The 17,605-nt window shown below is 39.8% G+C and overlaps 1 protein-coding gene across 5 annotated transcripts in view; it reads right to left on the bottom strand.

Annotated features, from left to right (window-relative positions):
* ATP8A2 (ATPase phospholipid transporting 8A2) overlaps positions 1 to 17,605 on the bottom strand; it is a 316,126-nt gene that overhangs the window by 95,232 nt on the left and 203,289 nt on the right. For all 5 annotated transcript variants that reach the window (XM_032208014.1, XM_032208013.1, XM_032208016.1 and 2 more), the window contains exons 28-33: positions 14,051 to 14,125; positions 11,262 to 11,384; positions 10,102 to 10,180; positions 6,856 to 6,917; positions 6,469 to 6,525; positions 2,122 to 2,229 (exon numbers count right to left, since the gene is read on the bottom strand). In XM_032208014.1, coding sequence (XP_032063905.1) covers positions 2,122 to 2,229; positions 6,469 to 6,525; positions 6,856 to 6,917; positions 10,102 to 10,180; positions 11,262 to 11,384; positions 14,051 to 14,125 — 504 coding nt within the window. The remainder of the gene's footprint in view (positions 1 to 2,121; positions 2,230 to 6,468; positions 6,526 to 6,855; positions 6,918 to 10,101; positions 10,181 to 11,261; positions 11,385 to 14,050; positions 14,126 to 17,605) is intronic.

Raw genomic sequence — 17,605 nt, 5'->3', positions numbered from 1 at the left:
CTGCAAGACTCCATGCTGACATTTGACGAATGGGCAGAGTAAAATGTTTTGCACATTCTATGCCTTTTACTCATGGCACAAAGTCCTGCCTGGCACTAAAAATGTACTACAGTTAAAAACAGCTCCCTTCAAGTGCTATTGCATTTTTCTAGTATGAATATCTAGCAGTTTCTGGAATTCAGTTTATTTAAAAATATAAACACACTAACAAGATGTTTAAAAACAAAAAGTAAGCTTTTTGACTCTCCCATTTAGCTTTTAACATATTTTGACTACTTGTAAATACAGAAAGACAGACAGCAGGAGCCAAAGAATACCTTGAGTCTGGGAAAAAGTAAAGAGATGCGTTTTACTGACTACAGCCTAAGATGATCTCAGCTCATTTCACCATAAACTGGTATTATGACAGCACCCAATTATTCAAGAGCCTTTGTTTAAGTTACTGCAAGCGGTAAGCAAATTTCTTTAACCTTAGAAGCTTTCACTGATTTTACAAAATCAAGAAAAATCCAGTAATCCACCAAAATATGTCATCTAAAACATTATCCAAAACCTTTTTTTTTAACCTCGGCAAGTTATTATTACCGCTTCTTGAGTCATAGCCTCAGAAAAAAAACAATTTAAACAAAGTTTAAAGTTGAAAATTTTTAGAAGGTATTCAAGCAAAACTAAAACTTCAGTAACGCGAAGCTTTTGTTCAAGGGCCTACAATTTCTGTTGGAGCAAAAGATTACCAACACAATGAAAAAAATGGGAGCTAATTGTGGGAGGAAAAAAAGTGATAAAGCTAAAAGCTGATAGCCTGACCCTTCTCATAAAAAGGAATAGCTCACCTTATCATTTGTGTAGGAGAAGTTTGACACATTAATGGCAGCACTACAGGTCTGCTGTGGAGGACAAGCAGTTCATGGCTCTGCGTGATACTCAGTCGAATTTCTGCCTGATATATGGAAATATGAACTACAGCTGCTGATGCTGTATGTGCCATGAAAGTCATGTAGGACACCGTGAAATACTATCAAAGCAGTGAGTTTTTGTCTGTTAGCCACTTACCTGCTGATCGCAGCCTGTCAGCTGCCACTCCTTGCTGCAAAGAGCTGTCTGAAAACCTGTAATGGCCTCCGTTATCCCCAGTGCTTCAGCAGCATATTAAACACTGTGTGTTAGGCCACAGCAGGAACAAAATGATGACAGACTGCTCTTATTGAGTAGAAATGTGAGAGTAACTTCAAAAATCTCTAATTGATTTCTTTACAGTTGGATTTTTTTTATAATTATGTTCTGGTACACAAGGGTGATGTAAGTTAAATATGCTTCAATTCTTTGCTAAATTTTTTTCTTCTTTCTGTATCATAAACAGCATCCTTGCTTTAAATACAACTCTAAACTTTTTATCAAACACTCTTTTCTGATCATTTTGAAAGCAGTTCCACTCCTACAGAATATTTTTTTTGTTACTGTATACTTATTAAGTCCCTTGCTTTTACTGGAAGCCCGCTATTTTCAATATGCACGAGGCATACTTTTGACAGCCATGTGACTCAGTGCGCTCACCACAGGTTGAGATGATGACACCAAAGGGAAAATTTCATCACCTGGAATTCAGCTGACACTGGAAGACCAAATGAAACATTCCACTGGTGTTACACAGACCAGTAATGGATCAGCTTCCCTTCTGACCATCTCATGCTATCCTCAAGTCCATTCTGGTTCATTTTAAACAAATGCAGGAAAAAAGGATCAAACATGAAAATACATGGAAGACAGAAACCATGGTGAAAAAAATACATAGCAAAACCACTAAGTTTGTACTTGTAATTTTGTAAAAGATGAAGCCTAACTAGGAAAAAAATAAGGAAAGAGCCACTGCTGTTCAAGTGAACTGAGACTTGCATATTTGTATAGTATGTACAGTGCATATGATCACATCTGATGTCACCTTTTGAGAGAAAAAGAGCTCTTTTAATGAGGAGATGAAGTTAAATGAATGCAGGGCTTTTTAAAAAAAAAGTTGTTAAAATAGTGTAGTGAGTATAATACAATTCTTTACAAGCCTCTTGCACGCGTCCGACAGCAGGCCCGGTGCTGAGCATCCCCGCGCCACCGAGCCTTCGTACTGACCTGCCCGAGCATGTCGGGTGCCATGGGGAACGTGGGCCAGATGGCCGAGTAGATGCCAAAGAAGACCAGCCAGAGCAGCATGCTTCCCCAGACCGCCAGGTGACTGAACTGTCAAGGAGCAGGGAGAGAAGGAGAGTCAGCACAGCGCGCTTCCCCCTCCCGCCTCACCCACAGACACTTTTCTGTTCAGGTCTCTGTCAGCCTCACGCAGGCCTGTCTGCTGCGCTTGGTCTCAGGCCAGTAGCACAGGTTGTTTAAACAGCATAAACCAGCTCTCCTCTTTAATCTCTGCCTCGCGACAGGGCAGGCAGATAGTCTTCTCAGCCAATCTGTCTTACTCCCAGCTCCAAAAACTCACCAGATTTTCCTTAGTGCTCTGATTTCTCTCATCTAGCTCCTGGTTCCCACTGCACACATGCCAGGTTCAACACATACATCAAGGTAGAATTTTTCAAAAGGCACAGGTTAAAGTTCATCCTGACAAATCCCCCATGTCAGATCCCCTGTGTGCACACAGGTCACGTGCACCACTCGCATACCTTTCCCTGAAGAAGATTCAGTGTTGTGTGATACACCGCCACTTAAATGATCAACACCTACTGATCACCTTTGCTTTTCTGCCTTGAAAGTGCTTTAGGTGATTTACAGATATGCAATGCAGTTTACACCTTTACTGGCTCTTTAATCTGTGGACTAAGAGTAAATAAAAGTGGTATCAAAGTGACCAAGAACACGTCCAGTACATGTTTCATTTCAGTTCCATTAAGGAACGTCATTTCTTCTACATACCCAAACTGTTTTGCCGTTCAAGATGATTTAAGCTGTTTTACTTTTACATTGCAGTGGATGGAATCAGTAATTTTGGTTGTAACAAGCAACTGAGCTCACTATTGGCTCCAGCTTTTTTTGGATACCAACAACTCCCGCGGCTGATGACTTTGGCTCTAACTCAGCGAAGTACCTGCATAAATCTTAATTACTAAACACACGCGGATTTAGGAACACGGCAATGAATTCATGCACTGGTGGCTGTGGTGGACACACGGTCCGTTTGTTTAGCTCTCAGCTTTATGCTTTCTATTTGATGATTTCATTTGCCTTTTTTTTAAAACAGCAAGCCTGACAATCCAAGTGTCTAATATTGCATTTGTGAGACAAACACCGATTTCTAGAGGGAGGAGAAGAAATCGCTCCTTCCCTGGGAGCATCCTCAGAAAGGTGAGTCCTTCCTGAGCACAAGCAGCGCAAACAAACAAGCGGGGAGAGCCTGCAGCACCAGTGCAGACTGGCGGATAGCTGGAAGCGACTGGAGACTGGCTTACAGTGGAGGCATTCATCCGGCAGAAGTTAAGAGGCGATGGAAAGAACGCTCTTCGAGGCGCTCTCGGAAAGCCGAAATGTTGTTCAACCCTGAAAGCTGCTGGACTAATGAGCAGGGCATGGGATAGGCCCCTTCCTGGAGAGACACTATGGGCAGGAAGATTACTTTTCCAACTTTCTCTGTTTGCTCTTTTTCATCGAGGAGATCTGACCGGTAACTGCTTAAGGAAAAGTTATTCTGATCCAATTTTAAGGTGAATGAAACTAACACTAGGAGATTTTTTTATTGCTGTTATTTTTTAAATTTGAAGGAAGTGAGGGGGATTTCACCTACTTGATGTGTTTGCTCTTCTGAAAACAAGGACATTTCACATCACTATGAATCACTGGCCAGAATAAAGGCCTCCACAGTGCGGAACTGTGGTGCTCAGCTCCTCATAGAGCAGCACTGCAAGGCTGCTGCAAGAGCTCGCCTTAAAGAAGAGCCAGCCCCATGCAGTGGCCCAAGAACAGCACCAGCACTGCTCTCCCAAAAGGACCTTTCCCTCAGTCACAGTCTTCCTTTCGAACTAGTGGGCAGAAGGCCTAGGAGAGCTTGGGCTGATGCTTCCAAACTGCTAACTCCTACAAGCTTTACGATTAAAAACAGTAAAGAAAAGCAATCAGGGAAAGCACTGTAAGACGTACTCCCACTTTGTAGTATTGTATTTCTGCTAGTGAATTGTCATCTTCATTTTTAGTCTCACTACTCTCCAGTTCGTTGGTAGGACAGTTCTTGAGTTTTACAGCTCTTTGTTTTGTCCTTTCCAGCTTAGCAAGGTCTTTGCTCATTTATTTTTCATCATCTTCTCATGGTAATCTCAATCATCCCTTGCCATGCATCTCCCTTCCCACATCTCAGGCTTGTAACTTGGTGGAATTTATTCTCTACCTTTAAAAGGCCTTCTGCTTTCAGCAAGAGCCCTCCTTATCCTGTTTGAAATCATTTCTTGAATACTAACCCTACCCACCAAGCTTTACACTGTTGGTTCTCCACTGATCTGTCATACATTTCTTAAGAAGTAGCAGGCAAAGCAGAAGCTGGTAATACATAAGCATACATAAGAAATTAGACACACTGTGTATCTATCTTGTGCATCCAATTTATCTGAAGCAGCTTCAGTAGCATGGTAAAGTATTTAAGAAAGCTGTATTTTGGCACAAGCCTACTGCAGTATTGTAGATAGGCAACACATAACACAAAGCTGCTCCACACAGCTCTACAGTGCAGATTTTGTTATGCAAGTGACTACTTCTACCAAAGCTTTTCTTTCCACACTACCTACTGGATCTACCAGTCTCCCAACTACTCTGAATCTGTGTTATTTATTTAAAGCTTTCAGCTGAGCCCATCATGTTCTCCCAAGTGGCAGCGTCCCTCGTGTTCCCTCAAACAAATTGGATGTAACCAATCCAGTTGATGATGGAGGAGAGGCTTAACTCAATGTTGTACATTTAATACTCTTCAAGTAACCTCAAGATTCTTTGTGTGTTGATTCACTCACAGCTGAAATAATAATTGCACGACATCAGATTCCAAGATGATGAGAGTCCCTCGGTCCGAGCAATGAGACAGGAATTACAAGTATATGTAGAAAAAGTTGATTCTGAACACAAACACTTTTCTGTGAAGAACAATAATTTCCTGTACAAATGCCAGTGCTAAAGTACGTTGAGCTCTACTAAACATTATGGTGTCTTTTAAAATAAAGGTATGAAAGAGGGGATCATGATTATCCCTAGGTGATTGAAAAGACACCGCTTACTCAGGGAAGGGGAGAGAGGAGGAAGCATCAAATAATTCGTAATATAACAGGATCTAAACAGGCTCACAGGCCTCCACTGCAGATTTTAATATGTCCTCTTCTAGTGCATGGGGAATTAATTTATTTCTAAGTCCTTTTGCATTTTAAAAAATTAGTACACAACACAGGACTTGCACTTAATCAACAACAAAAAAGAATGGATTTTATTTTCAGATGACAGAATGAGGCAGAAAACATTAGCATTTCCCTAATAATTAAATAATCCATGCAGATAGCATTTCATAATATTCAGAGCAGACATCAGCTCATTAATCTTAACAATTCCTCTGTGAGGAATGAAAGGAAACATTTTATAGCTAATAGGGGAAATGAGGTTATGAGATTTAGCCAAGCCCCTCCAGGAAACTGACAGAATAAGAATATGGGGCTCTTCAAAACACCCTGGTCTTGAGGCAGGATGTCTTAGTATGTCACGCAAACTAGATTCCCATAAAGTACCACATGTAGCTGTGGAGACAAAAGGACTCCACCAAAATCAAAAAGATTCGTGTTTTCAAGGGACTGGGGGAAGGAAGGGGTGAAAAGCGTTGAAGTGTCATCAACATAGGAGCCCTCCCTACTCCGCATATTCTTTGGAGGTCAGTGCCCTGGCAGATTCTGACACCTTCCAGTAACAGAGCACTCTCTTACTGCAAGTAAATGACTCACATCTAGGAATCAACAGAAAGGGTTTGACAAACATGCCTCATTTCTTACTGAAAGTTTGCAAACAAAAAATCTCAGCCAATGTGAAGTCACTAGTGCTTTCTACTAGCTTCAAAGCCCATTTGTTTATCCTTGGGCAGACAACTTTTATTCACTGTTGCATTAACTTTTAAAGAAGCTACAGAGTAAAGAGATGTTGTTCTTAAACTGTTTTCTTAACCAGTTACAGTAGTATGTTAATTTGTAGAAAATATTCTAAATTTTCAATATTTAGAGACGTTTGCAAAATGCTTTTAGCCTTCTCCTCTTCCCACTTCTGATAGACTGACTGTTTTATCATGTCATTAGAATGTGTTCATTCTCCTCTCCTCTCGTTAGGGAACTTACTTTATCCTTAAATCAAAGAACCGATTTAAACACTGCAGCCTGAAATCATTTTTAGTACTTCTTTTCCGTATTAATACTAATCAGGGAGAAAGGTACACTAATAAAATAAGAGATACTGAACAGCACTTACTCTTGTCCATGCAGTTGTTTCCAAACCTGCTTTCAGACAAACAGTGACTACAACATACTGCAAGGGAAAAAGAAAAAAAAAGTGCAGTATTAGCACTCTCAAATTCATAGGTGTTCACAGCCCAATCTCCCCTTCACACCTGAAAAAGGAACTAGCATCTAGTAGCACCACCCCACCTCTCAGGGACTTGGCAGACTGGGGCAGAGCAGAAGATACTGTCAGTAAACGTGAAAAAAAAAAAAAGTGAATAAGGGAGAAAATCATGGTCACAAAAAAGACCTCATTTTATTTTACAGTTTCTTCTGCTTTACATCATTTTTGATGATAAAAAAAAAAGAAAGTAAAGATATTCTACCATTCAAAAATGTCTTGAATAGATAAACTTACAGTGTAAACTATGTTCCCAACAAATAAATAGTCAATTCCCTGTCCATTTGTGAATACAGCATCTGAAAAAGAGAAGCAATTACATTTGTTAATAATTTTATCAACAGAATGGAAGACACATCAAGGAGATTTTCAGGACACTAGACAATAACTGGTCTTAACCTCACTTTTTGGACTGTCTAAAAGCACTTTTAGAAGCTGTGAGCTACTGGTAATGCAGCAGCTGTGCTAAACAAGACACGATGCTCAGACAGAGCATGTATACACAGTCCCAGTTGCCAGAAGCCATTAGCAGAAGGGGAAATGTAATTTGTCTGCAGGAGCTGAGGTACATCAGCATCACTTTTTCGGTGGCTATCTATTCTGTACTGCTCACTGACAGCTCGAACAAATTCCATTATTTGCTGTGGCTGTGAAGAAAGCCTAAGATCTGCAGTGGAAGAAAGTTGCGTTAAGAGAAAGATGCAAACGACTGATCTCCAAAGAACATATGTAACTTCTAAACTGTCTTACTGGAGGTTAATTCAGTAACTGAACAGCATTTAGTCCTCCACACAAGCTTTCTCTTAGTCAAGTGTGCAGAAGGGTAAGTACACGTTAATCTATCATTTGGAAGTGCCAACCTTGGCAATGCTTCAAATGTCTGTTTAGTCTTTCTTAGCCCATGCTGAATGAAACCGGAACGCCACGAAAGCACACTCGACAGCCAGGCTGATGCCAGATGAACTCATACTCACAGGAACTTTCAAGCATTACTCAAGCATGATAAGTACCGGTATTTTCACAGGTTTTAAGACAACTGCTAAAGAAATACACAAACAGCAGGGATGAAAAAGGCTTAAGATAAACCCCTTGGACCTGTTCCTAAACACATACTGCCTATTACAGTGCTTCTACTATGAGGGCACCACTTTGCTAGGTTTATTTGCAAAACTGGATCTGACATTGTAAAACCAGGGTCATCTACTTTGTTAACAGCGTTCCTGTAAAGCAGGTCTCCAGGATCAGCAAATTTTGATGTCTACAGAGAAGAGTCCCTGCTAGCCTGACCTCTGTGGCAAAGACTCTGCCCAGCATACTGGTAACAAGTGGTCTCTCTGGAGCCTTCTCTTCTCCAGGCTGAACCCCAGCTACTAAGAAACAGCACCAGATCTGCTAATCAGCAACAGTAGAACTGGATTTAAACCCTGAGCCAGCTTGCCTAGCAATAGTTTGGTCTGTGGCTACTGGCATCTCTACCAGCCCAACTTTTCTCCTGGTACTCAGGAGAAAAGTACTGGCCTCAGTCACCTACTACATCGATCACAAATACACAAAGATTTAGCAGTCTCTTTCAGCCTACTGTCAAAGAAAAAGGTAAAGAGCACTAAAGAATGGAACCTTCCTTGCTGATGCCAAAAGTCTCAGTTTATTGAGAAAGGCATGCCTAAATACAGGATGTATTGGAAAGCTCTAGAATAAACTCATCTAATGACTCTGCCAATATATTGTTCTAGTACAACACCACAATGCACATTTAAGTAATCAAATAACTTTCGGTGCAAGTCCCATTCTTTTTAAGGTTATGTTTTAATACAATAATGTAATTCTTTTTTTTTTTTCAGGGCTTTCCATGACCTTCCACTTCGGGAGGCTAAGCAGTTCTGAAAGGATTGATATTTGCTAATGAGAACAGCAGGATGTCCAGTGAACATTCATTTCTAAAGCTATACAAGTGCCCATTCATTGCATATATGCACTTCACATTCTGAGGAACTCAAGAGGTTAAAAAACATCCCAGTGTGAATAGCTGAGTTTTGTCTGCGGCACCGAAATCTCTTTTTCACTTAGAAATACAAAGAAACTTGAAAATTAAATACTCATTCCTCTTTGGAAAGCAAGCTAAGCAACCTATTGAAATGATCTCAAAGAAAGTTACCATTTGGGCAGGTGAGTTTTCCAGTCTTACCATTGCAGTCATTTAAATTGTGTAATCTATTTGGGAATGGAACAGTCAAAAAAAAAAAAAAATTATGGAAGACTGAAGCAAAAACTGCAGCCTAACTGCTACAGACATCGGCCTACAATAGCTGACTTTGGATTGAAAAAGCAGCTATTCAGGACTAACATTTCCCATAAACATAGTGAAATAGTACAACTCCCTCCCCTCCGAAACAAAACAAAGACCAGTGAACCGAAAGCAACCTCTCTCCCCCAAAACTGAAACAGAGCTCCCAGCCCACATACAGAGGAGACAGGGAGATCCCCTTCTTGTATGTCTATCTCACAGCGCATGAAACTGTCACTAAGGCTATGACACAAGTTTTACTCAGCCAGGTAACGAGAAATATGAGCCTGCCTCCTCCTTATCTTTACCATCATGCCTCTCTCCTGTGAGCAATCATCTGCCCTCCCTTTTCCTTTTCTTCTCCCTCCTCTGAAATTAAACCATCCTCAAGCTGAGGTTCTTGAAATCAGTGTTTACCAACAAAGCTTGTTTTGAAAAACTCGTATTTTTAGATAAATACTACTCACTTCCCCTAAATTCCTCATCTTATCTATTCCCATTTCTTAATAGAGTAAAACAACAGGTTTCCCATGTTTTTTTCCTGCCCAGACAATTATGCTGTAAAGCTAGGTAAGAACCATTGGAGGTTTACCGGTCCCCGAGATACCATGCAGTTGCACACCTTCCATAAAAACAAGACTTAGTAAACTTAGTTTGTACAAGAAAAAAAATAAAATTGTTTTCCTAGTATCTGACTCATGATCTAGTCTTCTTCCATTCCAGTCGGTCCACTTCTTCCACTGACTTCAGCAGAAGTGAAATCTCTATTTTATTCTATATTTTACAGTGCTGCGTTATGGAATGGGAAAGATCCAACAAGATTTAAATCTAATGGTTGTAATACAGCTGCCGTTAGAAGATTAAAGAAGATTAAACAGTAAAAAGTTGAGAACTAAACTACACTACTGAAAAAAAAATCAGATGTTGTATAGGACTCTTTTCAGAATTTAAGTAAGACTTTCACAAAGCAGTAGTTTAATTTTTCAAGCATTAAAGTTATTATATGAACAACAATTATGTTAAATATGAATCAACTCTGAAAGCCACAAGATAACCAGCCAAGAACAGCAGCTATAGTCTATTGAACTGTCTATCAGCATTATTTTCTTGGAACTTGTCACGACCTCCAAATCTGCAAACACACTGGCTCTGTAAGACCGAACATCAGTTACTGACGTAAGAAATAATGAAGCAGTTACCATGCTCCAGCACTTTCATTGGAAACCAGAAGAGAATGATGGAATGGACCAGGGCATTGATGCAGTGACCCCAGAAAACCTGAGGGAAAACAAACCAAGTCGTCAGTGAAGTCCAAAACTCTTGACCTCTCTCTAACTCCCAACAAACGCTTCATTGTGTAGTTTAGAGTCAGACGATGTTTTTCCTGAAGTGAAATACCTAAACTTTGGTAGGATTCATTTCCTCCTACAATTTCTGCTCTGTCACAAGAAAACACTAGTCCACTTGGACGGTCTTATTCTAACAAGTTAAAATATAACAGGCGAGCAGACTTGCAATTTAAGATCTTTATCAAAATACAGCAAACAGATGGAGCCACCTTTTTTTAATTACCTCAAAGAAAGATTTTAAAAGACTAATTCAGTACCATGAAATGTTCTATTTTCTTTTAATGGGCAAATACTTTCTACGCTTTGCGGTTTTTAAGCTTACAGATAACGCAGTTCTGCACAAACTAGAGCTTTACCTACTCTACAATTTCTTCCTCCCTCCTCTCTAATCAAAGGAATCTTACAGCTCCCCTGACTCAGAAGTACATGTAAATGTTCCTGCTATGGAGTAGACTCAAAATTCAAACTGCTAGCATTTTCTACCATACAAAATAGCAAAATTAAGCAAAATGTGTTTTTCAAACCTAAAAATCAAAATAGATTATTATTATTTTTTTTTTTATTTTCTAAAAGAGCTATAAGAGTAGAGAAGAAAAGAATAATAATGAAAAGGCTCTATAATATTGAACATTTTGATAACAATCTCTACATTAAATAAATCTGGGTGAGGTTAGCCAGTTTCTATGAAAACGGTAAAATCACCACTTTTTAGTAGTTGTGAATTAGAAAGTCATATTCAGATACAAATGTTACTTGGAATCAAAGTTGATGGATATACCAGGACCAGTTTTTCTGTTGAAGCCAAACCTGAAAATCCTCAATTAAAAACAAGGATTTTCTTTTATTTTAAAACAAAATATAATCCCTTGGAAAACAACAGTCTTGATCTCAGTGGCAGTACCCTAGTATAAAGCAGAAGTAACAGCGTGGAATAAGTTCTTTTGTGATGAAGGAGACCTAGAAAATAAAAATGTTCATGTTATTCTTAAAGAAACAGACTCCCCCCTTACCCTTGTGTTGAACCCATCTGCATTTTGAGTGGTTTTGTATAGCTGTGGAAATCTAAGCATGCTATCTTGAGTACAGGATCGCTCAAAAATTCCCAGAGTGAAGGGTGGCAATGCTGTGAAAATCTGCAAAGCAAGCAAATGCTAATTAAAAGTAGCTATTGGTTTTATAGATTTCTGATATTTCAGAATCTAGATAACAGCAAAATTCCCAGACACTTCAGCATTACCAACCCGTTTGTTATTTGACATAATTTTCAAATGTCCAAACAAACCCAAACATGAATTTCAGCAATTCATAACTCTCAGATATTGACTTACAAAGAAAAGAAGCATAAAATAAAATTCATACGATTAACCAATTAACTTAAACACAAGAAGTTAGCCATCAGTAATTTCTGATGTACCAGCTTAAATAGTGAGGGTAAAACACATCACAGTGCAAAGACGTAATTATTTGAAAAAGCCTTGCAGGAATGGGTTCGCATATTTATGGCTACAATTGCAGCTAAACAAAAGCTAAGTTTATAAACAAAGCAAATGTGGAAATCACATTAAAAATACACTGGAAAACAATGGCCATTCTCTATTGCAGTACTTTAGGAATTCTCCAGTCAGGCAGGAACTGATAGGATAAAATTAACCACACTGCATGTCTGTGCTACGAGTAGATGCTTGGATGATCAAGACTCAGACACTTTCCAAGAGAAGCAATAGGGCTCTCTTCCAGAAGCACAGCAAATTAGCCTCTGCTGAGTCCCACATGTCTCTTCTTACAGTGTTTCCAGGGTCTGAGGCAGCTCATTCAAAGCCACCTCGGGTATCTCTGTTTCTTGCAGTCTGCAGTGCAGACAGTGGAAATACCACCAGTGTGAACGTCTGAATGCTCAGCTTCAGGCATTGCCTTTTACATTAACAGTTTATACCTGAAAAAACATTTCTAATCCTACGTGCAGATATGTAACAGTTTGAGAAGTGTTCAGTTTCTAGCATGCACTTCACGTTTGTGAAGCTGTTTCCTACCAGCAATGTGTTGGCAGTTGGAGAGCCAGCCACCAGTGAGAATCAGTCGTTACATCCCTAGATCCAACTTCTTTGCTCACAAAGTGATAAACCAGACGGTCAAACTGCCAACAGGCTTGGAAGAGGCGGTGGGGGAGAACTAAAACTAAGACCAATATATTCCAAAACATGACTTGTTCTTACATTGCTTTAAGATATTTCCCCAGGTTTCTTACATTTCCTGGGACAACTCCCATTTAATGTAAACCAGTCTTCTAGATGAGTTTTTGTTTGTTTGTTTGTTTTTGGTTTTAAATTAAGGTAAACCTCCAGTATGAACCAGTACAAATGCTGGAATCGCAACGCTATTAAGTTTTCCTACACTCTGCATTTTAATAAGCCTACTCATGAAATGGAGGGTCAGTCAACATGGAAGGGAATAGAAGAATTAAACCTCACCTAAAAGCCTAACTCCTCCAAGTTACAGAAGCCCCTAATACCTTAACCAGTACTTGATTCTTTATGATTCTATGGAACCAGTTCTAATTTTAGAAAATACCAACCTTATAAAATAAGGGTTAATTTCTACTCCACTGATTCTCTAAGAGGAGTCTCATCCTTGAGTTTTATATGCAGGGTAGGTAGATCCATCAAATCAGGTTTAAAGATAATAGATGCAAATTACTAAATATGAATGACAGACTGTAACAGTCAGGAAATGAGGGTGAAGAGGGAGTGGAAAATCCTTGAATTAATATCTTCCAGGAAGAATATAAAATCATAAGGCATATGAGGGTTTGTGCCATCATTTTTCAGATTAGAGCAATGTGACAGAAGTGCTTCCATTAATACTACTCAGTGATGGAGATAATTTGGTGGCTTTTTCTATATTTCCATATATTTGGAATGAGTCTGATTAAAGAAAAAAATTTAATTTCCTCCCTCCAAAGAGAAATGCAAAGGATTTTTCAACACTGACAAAATGTCATAATGGCTTATAAAACCAGACACCAGGCCAGCCATCAGTAACGTTACAAATATAACACGCCAGTGAAAAGACCAGCACAAGTCTAAGGTATGCAATTAAACTTGGCCCTAGAGCTCCTCCAGGTTTTAATCAATGTTATTGATTATAGGGATAAAACTGCATGGTACAGTGTGGGACCCTGCAAAGCACATCTAAAATTTGAAAGCTCTCCTGGACTGCCATATCCTGCACTTGGTTCAGGTGAAGGACACAGCTTTGCTTCTTCCAGTTCTGTCTCTAACTCAACACAGAGTCAACCCAAAGTGTCTGCATGATGCTTCCCTGAGAATCTACTTGTCACAGGGTCCGAGAAGATGATTTCAGTATTTACTGACTATATAGGAGTAAATATTTAATATGTTGTTGCAGGGACCAGAATCACTGGGACAGTAAGGTACTACAAAAAGATAAGAAAATAAAACCCTCAAAGATTAAGACTTGATATCTATTTTGAACATGAGCAGTCAGTAAAATAGCTCAGTACAAGAGACCAAAGATGCTTTCAAAGAGAAAAGTAAATTTCATCCAAAAGGTGCAGAATGTTATGGAAGTTATATTACACCAAGCACGTATATATTCAAGGCATTTTTCAAAATTTTCAAAAATGTGATTAAAAACACCATCCAAGATTATTTTTTTTCCTATGGCTTTTACAAATTAACTCATCTTTCCTGACACACATTCAGATAGTTACCTAGGAGAAAAGGGACACAACACACATACAGGTCTTGAGTAGTATCAAGTCAAAGCATGTAGCACTTACCACGTTATACAGACCAATGCACCATCGCTCAAATAAGATCTGCCCAGAAAATCCATTAACGAAAGCAAACCAAAGCTGAAACAAAGAAAGACAAGTTACAAGAAGCTTTAGATTACTACTGCGGTAAATGTTTCCATTTACAGTAGGCGAGGAAGATGTGGAACACAGACCACCATCTGGAGACAGCTGCTTGTCATGCTCTAAAAATAATCATCAGCAGTGCCAGAGAGTTATTCTCTTCTTAAGTTTTACATATTAAATACTGCCAGAGTACTGCTTATTTAAAATAAAATACTCACGTGTTGGAGCAACTCGATGTATTTGAATCATTACTAAAAAAAATGTCCCCAAATTATTTTAAGTCTTGTTGCTGGCAAATTAAAATGCTTGAAGCAGAGCTAACCATGTGTCCATCACAGCCAAATACCAGAATTTTCATGCTAACTGTTCTGATGGACGCTGTGTTCAGCTTACGTCCTGTTTTATTTACAGTCCCAGAATTAGAGATACTGATTTATCAGTTATGTTAGTTATTTTTATAATGTTCTTGTCTAAATGATGTAGCCATTATTTGACAAACATTGATTTAAGAGTTAATGGAAGATGTTGCCTGAAGATGCTTGGGGAGTCTCCATCCCTTCCCCAGTGTACAAAACCCAACTGGACAAGCCCTGAGCAACCTGGTTTGAATTCAGCATTGACCTCTTCAGACAAGAGGTTGGACAGGTTGGCCACTGAGCTCCCTTCCAACTGAGATGACCGTACTGCAGCAATCCTTAACTGCTGTAAGAAGCACTGAGTAAGTAAATTCCCTTTCCAGAATTTCATTGGACCTACTTCCTTCACCCTACTTCTTTTATTTTGTTTAAGCAGCTTTTTGAACTAAGAACTGCTTCACTACGTGGAACAAAGTTTCCTTCTCAGTCAGTGGGCACTGAAAGAGGCTTAGGAAAGAATAAGGGAAAGAATTATTTTCTTCCAGTGCATCTGAATCACTGCACTTAATATCTGCCAAAGGAGTACTGTGAATGTTTGTGACTACAGTCTCTTTCGAAGTCCGCTTCTACATCTGGGTGCCATGGTGCACTAAGACACTTAGTTTAAAACTGTAGTTCAACACTGCGTGGGGGAACATCTCCTCTTCCCCACTTTTAACATATTTTGTCTTACATGTACTTGGCAATTTGAGATAGCATTGGACACAGTAAGTACTGTTAAGAGTCAAGTGATGCCCATGGCTATGCCCTTTTTCACTGTGGGAGAGTCCATGGATGGATCTTTCCTGACACCCTACTGTCAGTCATGTACAGCAGCACTCCCATGCCAACATCATTTGTTCTCTGGCCCGTATGTAATTTGCAAAATATTAGTGTCTGCCACAGCAAAATACCTCAGGCAGCAATTAGTTAACTGCACAGCAGTTGGTCTTTTCTTTGCTCTCACCCAAAGTGGATAAAAAATAACTTGGAAAGAGGTTGAGAGAAGATATGACAACTGCATCAAGTCCTGCAACTGTTTTCATGGATATGGTATGTAAGCAGACTGGGACTCTTCAGCATGGGACAGAGAAAACCTAGGGGAAGACTAAAATATTTACAAGATTGACAAGGATAATGAATAACTATTCAAACAGGCACTGCAGCAAGAAGTTACATTAGCAGGTTACATAAAAAAAAGAAAAGCTGAAATGTTTTCACACAACACGTGGTTGATAGATGGAATTGCCTGCTGGGCGATGCTGTGGTGGGTTTTTTGTTGTTGTTTTGTTTTTTTAAAGCATGGAAGAAAAGCTAGAGAACAGATGAGTGTGTCAGGAAACTACCACTGCTCACAGTGGATCAGCCACCAGGTTAGTCAAATCTTTGTTCTGACCCTCTTCAGCATTTCTTATATATTTATTATATCAACATTTTCATTTAAAATTAATCACTCTAATGCACTACCACTCTTCAGTGAAAGCCAATAACAGCTCATCTCAGCTTATTTGCTCTTATTGATGTGTCTTGCACCGCAGGCCAGACTTAACTCCTACAATTCTACCCTCTCCCCCCAATTTTCAGCTGTTCTTTCTAGCAGGGAGTTCCTACCTCGTTCTGAAGTTTGAACTTTTCTGTACCTGCTGCCCTTCTTGCGGCCTGTAGTTTGCAAGTGCCCCTGTGACCCTTAAGGGCCGGCAGGCCCATTCCATTTCCAGTTAGTTGAAATGCATCAACCTTGTATAAACTACAAAAAATGTAGCCACTTCCTAAAAAACAAGTTCCTCTTTCATTCACGTTGTCAATCATGCATGACTTTAAATTAAATAAGGTTAAGCAATCATGTCTCCAGTTCGGGCCAGAGAAAAGGGCAGAAGGAAGCCATATTCTATACCTGAACTCTTTTCCATCAGTTCTGCTTTCACCACCAGCACTCGCTGTGGTCGCAGTCTCCAAATCTCACCCTCCAGACCCCATTATCAGCCCCAAGTAGCGTGCTGCCCAGCCCCACTCAGACCTGGAGAGTTTCAACCAACTGCATACCTCAGCTCTTTAAATGAAAGCTATGAAAGATCTTGGGCACAAAGTGATGACATTAAGGTCCTGAAAAGAAACCACAATTCATTTGGGGCACTGCAGTAAGGAACTTAAGGGCAGCTTCTCCTGGGAAGAAACCAAGCTTCAAAGAAGCAGACTCCCAGATATTTAGCAATTATGATCTAGGCATTTATCATCTCCAGGCTTCTTGCACTTAATTGCAACTCGAAGTGCACCAATCCTAAAAAACAAGCAGCTCACAAATCAGAAGCCTGCCTGCCCAGCTGGCAGCCTGTGCTGTGCTCAGTTTTCTAGATCCCACTGCGCAAAACAAAACTTCAAAGGTCTGGTGGCAAATGTCGAGGCCTTTTATGATATTGGCTCATGCTACTTCAGAAACCTGCCTGAAGCCATAGCCTCCCCCAACTACTCACCAGCAACAAATATTCTTGATTTTCCATCGAGAGGGTAAAACAAAGCAGTCAGATTTTCTGTAGCTGACCCATGGTTAGGAAAGAAGCCCCCAAACAGGCAAAGCTACTATCTTTGACTCACATTTCCCACAAAAGTATTAGCAGTAATGAAGTGAATACACAATTACGAGTGAATATACACCCTTCTCAACCCCATTTTTTCTAATCCACAAAGTAGCTGCCCTACCAAACTGGGTGGTGCAGAATTCATTTAAGACCTTGCTAAAAGCCCCTTGAGATCAGTTCAGTCACTACAGGAGAACAGTGAGATGGATGTGCCTGACCGCGGTAGGTATTTAAGCATCAGATTCTTTAGCATTTTGAAGTCTCTTCTGATCTTGAGGGAATCGTCTACAGAAACGCACTGCCCTTATTTCAAAGCAGCTATGATTTAGGTGGCTACCAGCTAACTTAACTGTTGCACTGATTCAAGATCTGAACTTGAACTAGTTTTCCTTTTGGCAGGATTCACACAGGTGGCAATCAGAAAGGAGCACACTCCAAATGCTCCCAGCAGACAGCTTGCACCGTGCTCTCAGCACCGGGCAATAGCTGTCGTGGTTACGCTG

Source organism: Aythya fuligula, chromosome 1 (genome assembly GCF_009819795.1).
Source record: "Aythya fuligula isolate bAytFul2 chromosome 1, bAytFul2.pri, whole genome shotgun sequence".
NCBI classification, from domain to species: domain Eukaryota; kingdom Metazoa; phylum Chordata; class Aves; order Anseriformes; family Anatidae; genus Aythya; species Aythya fuligula.
Note: the sequence above shows the minus strand (reverse complement) of the source record. Positions and strands in the feature narration are given on the sequence as shown.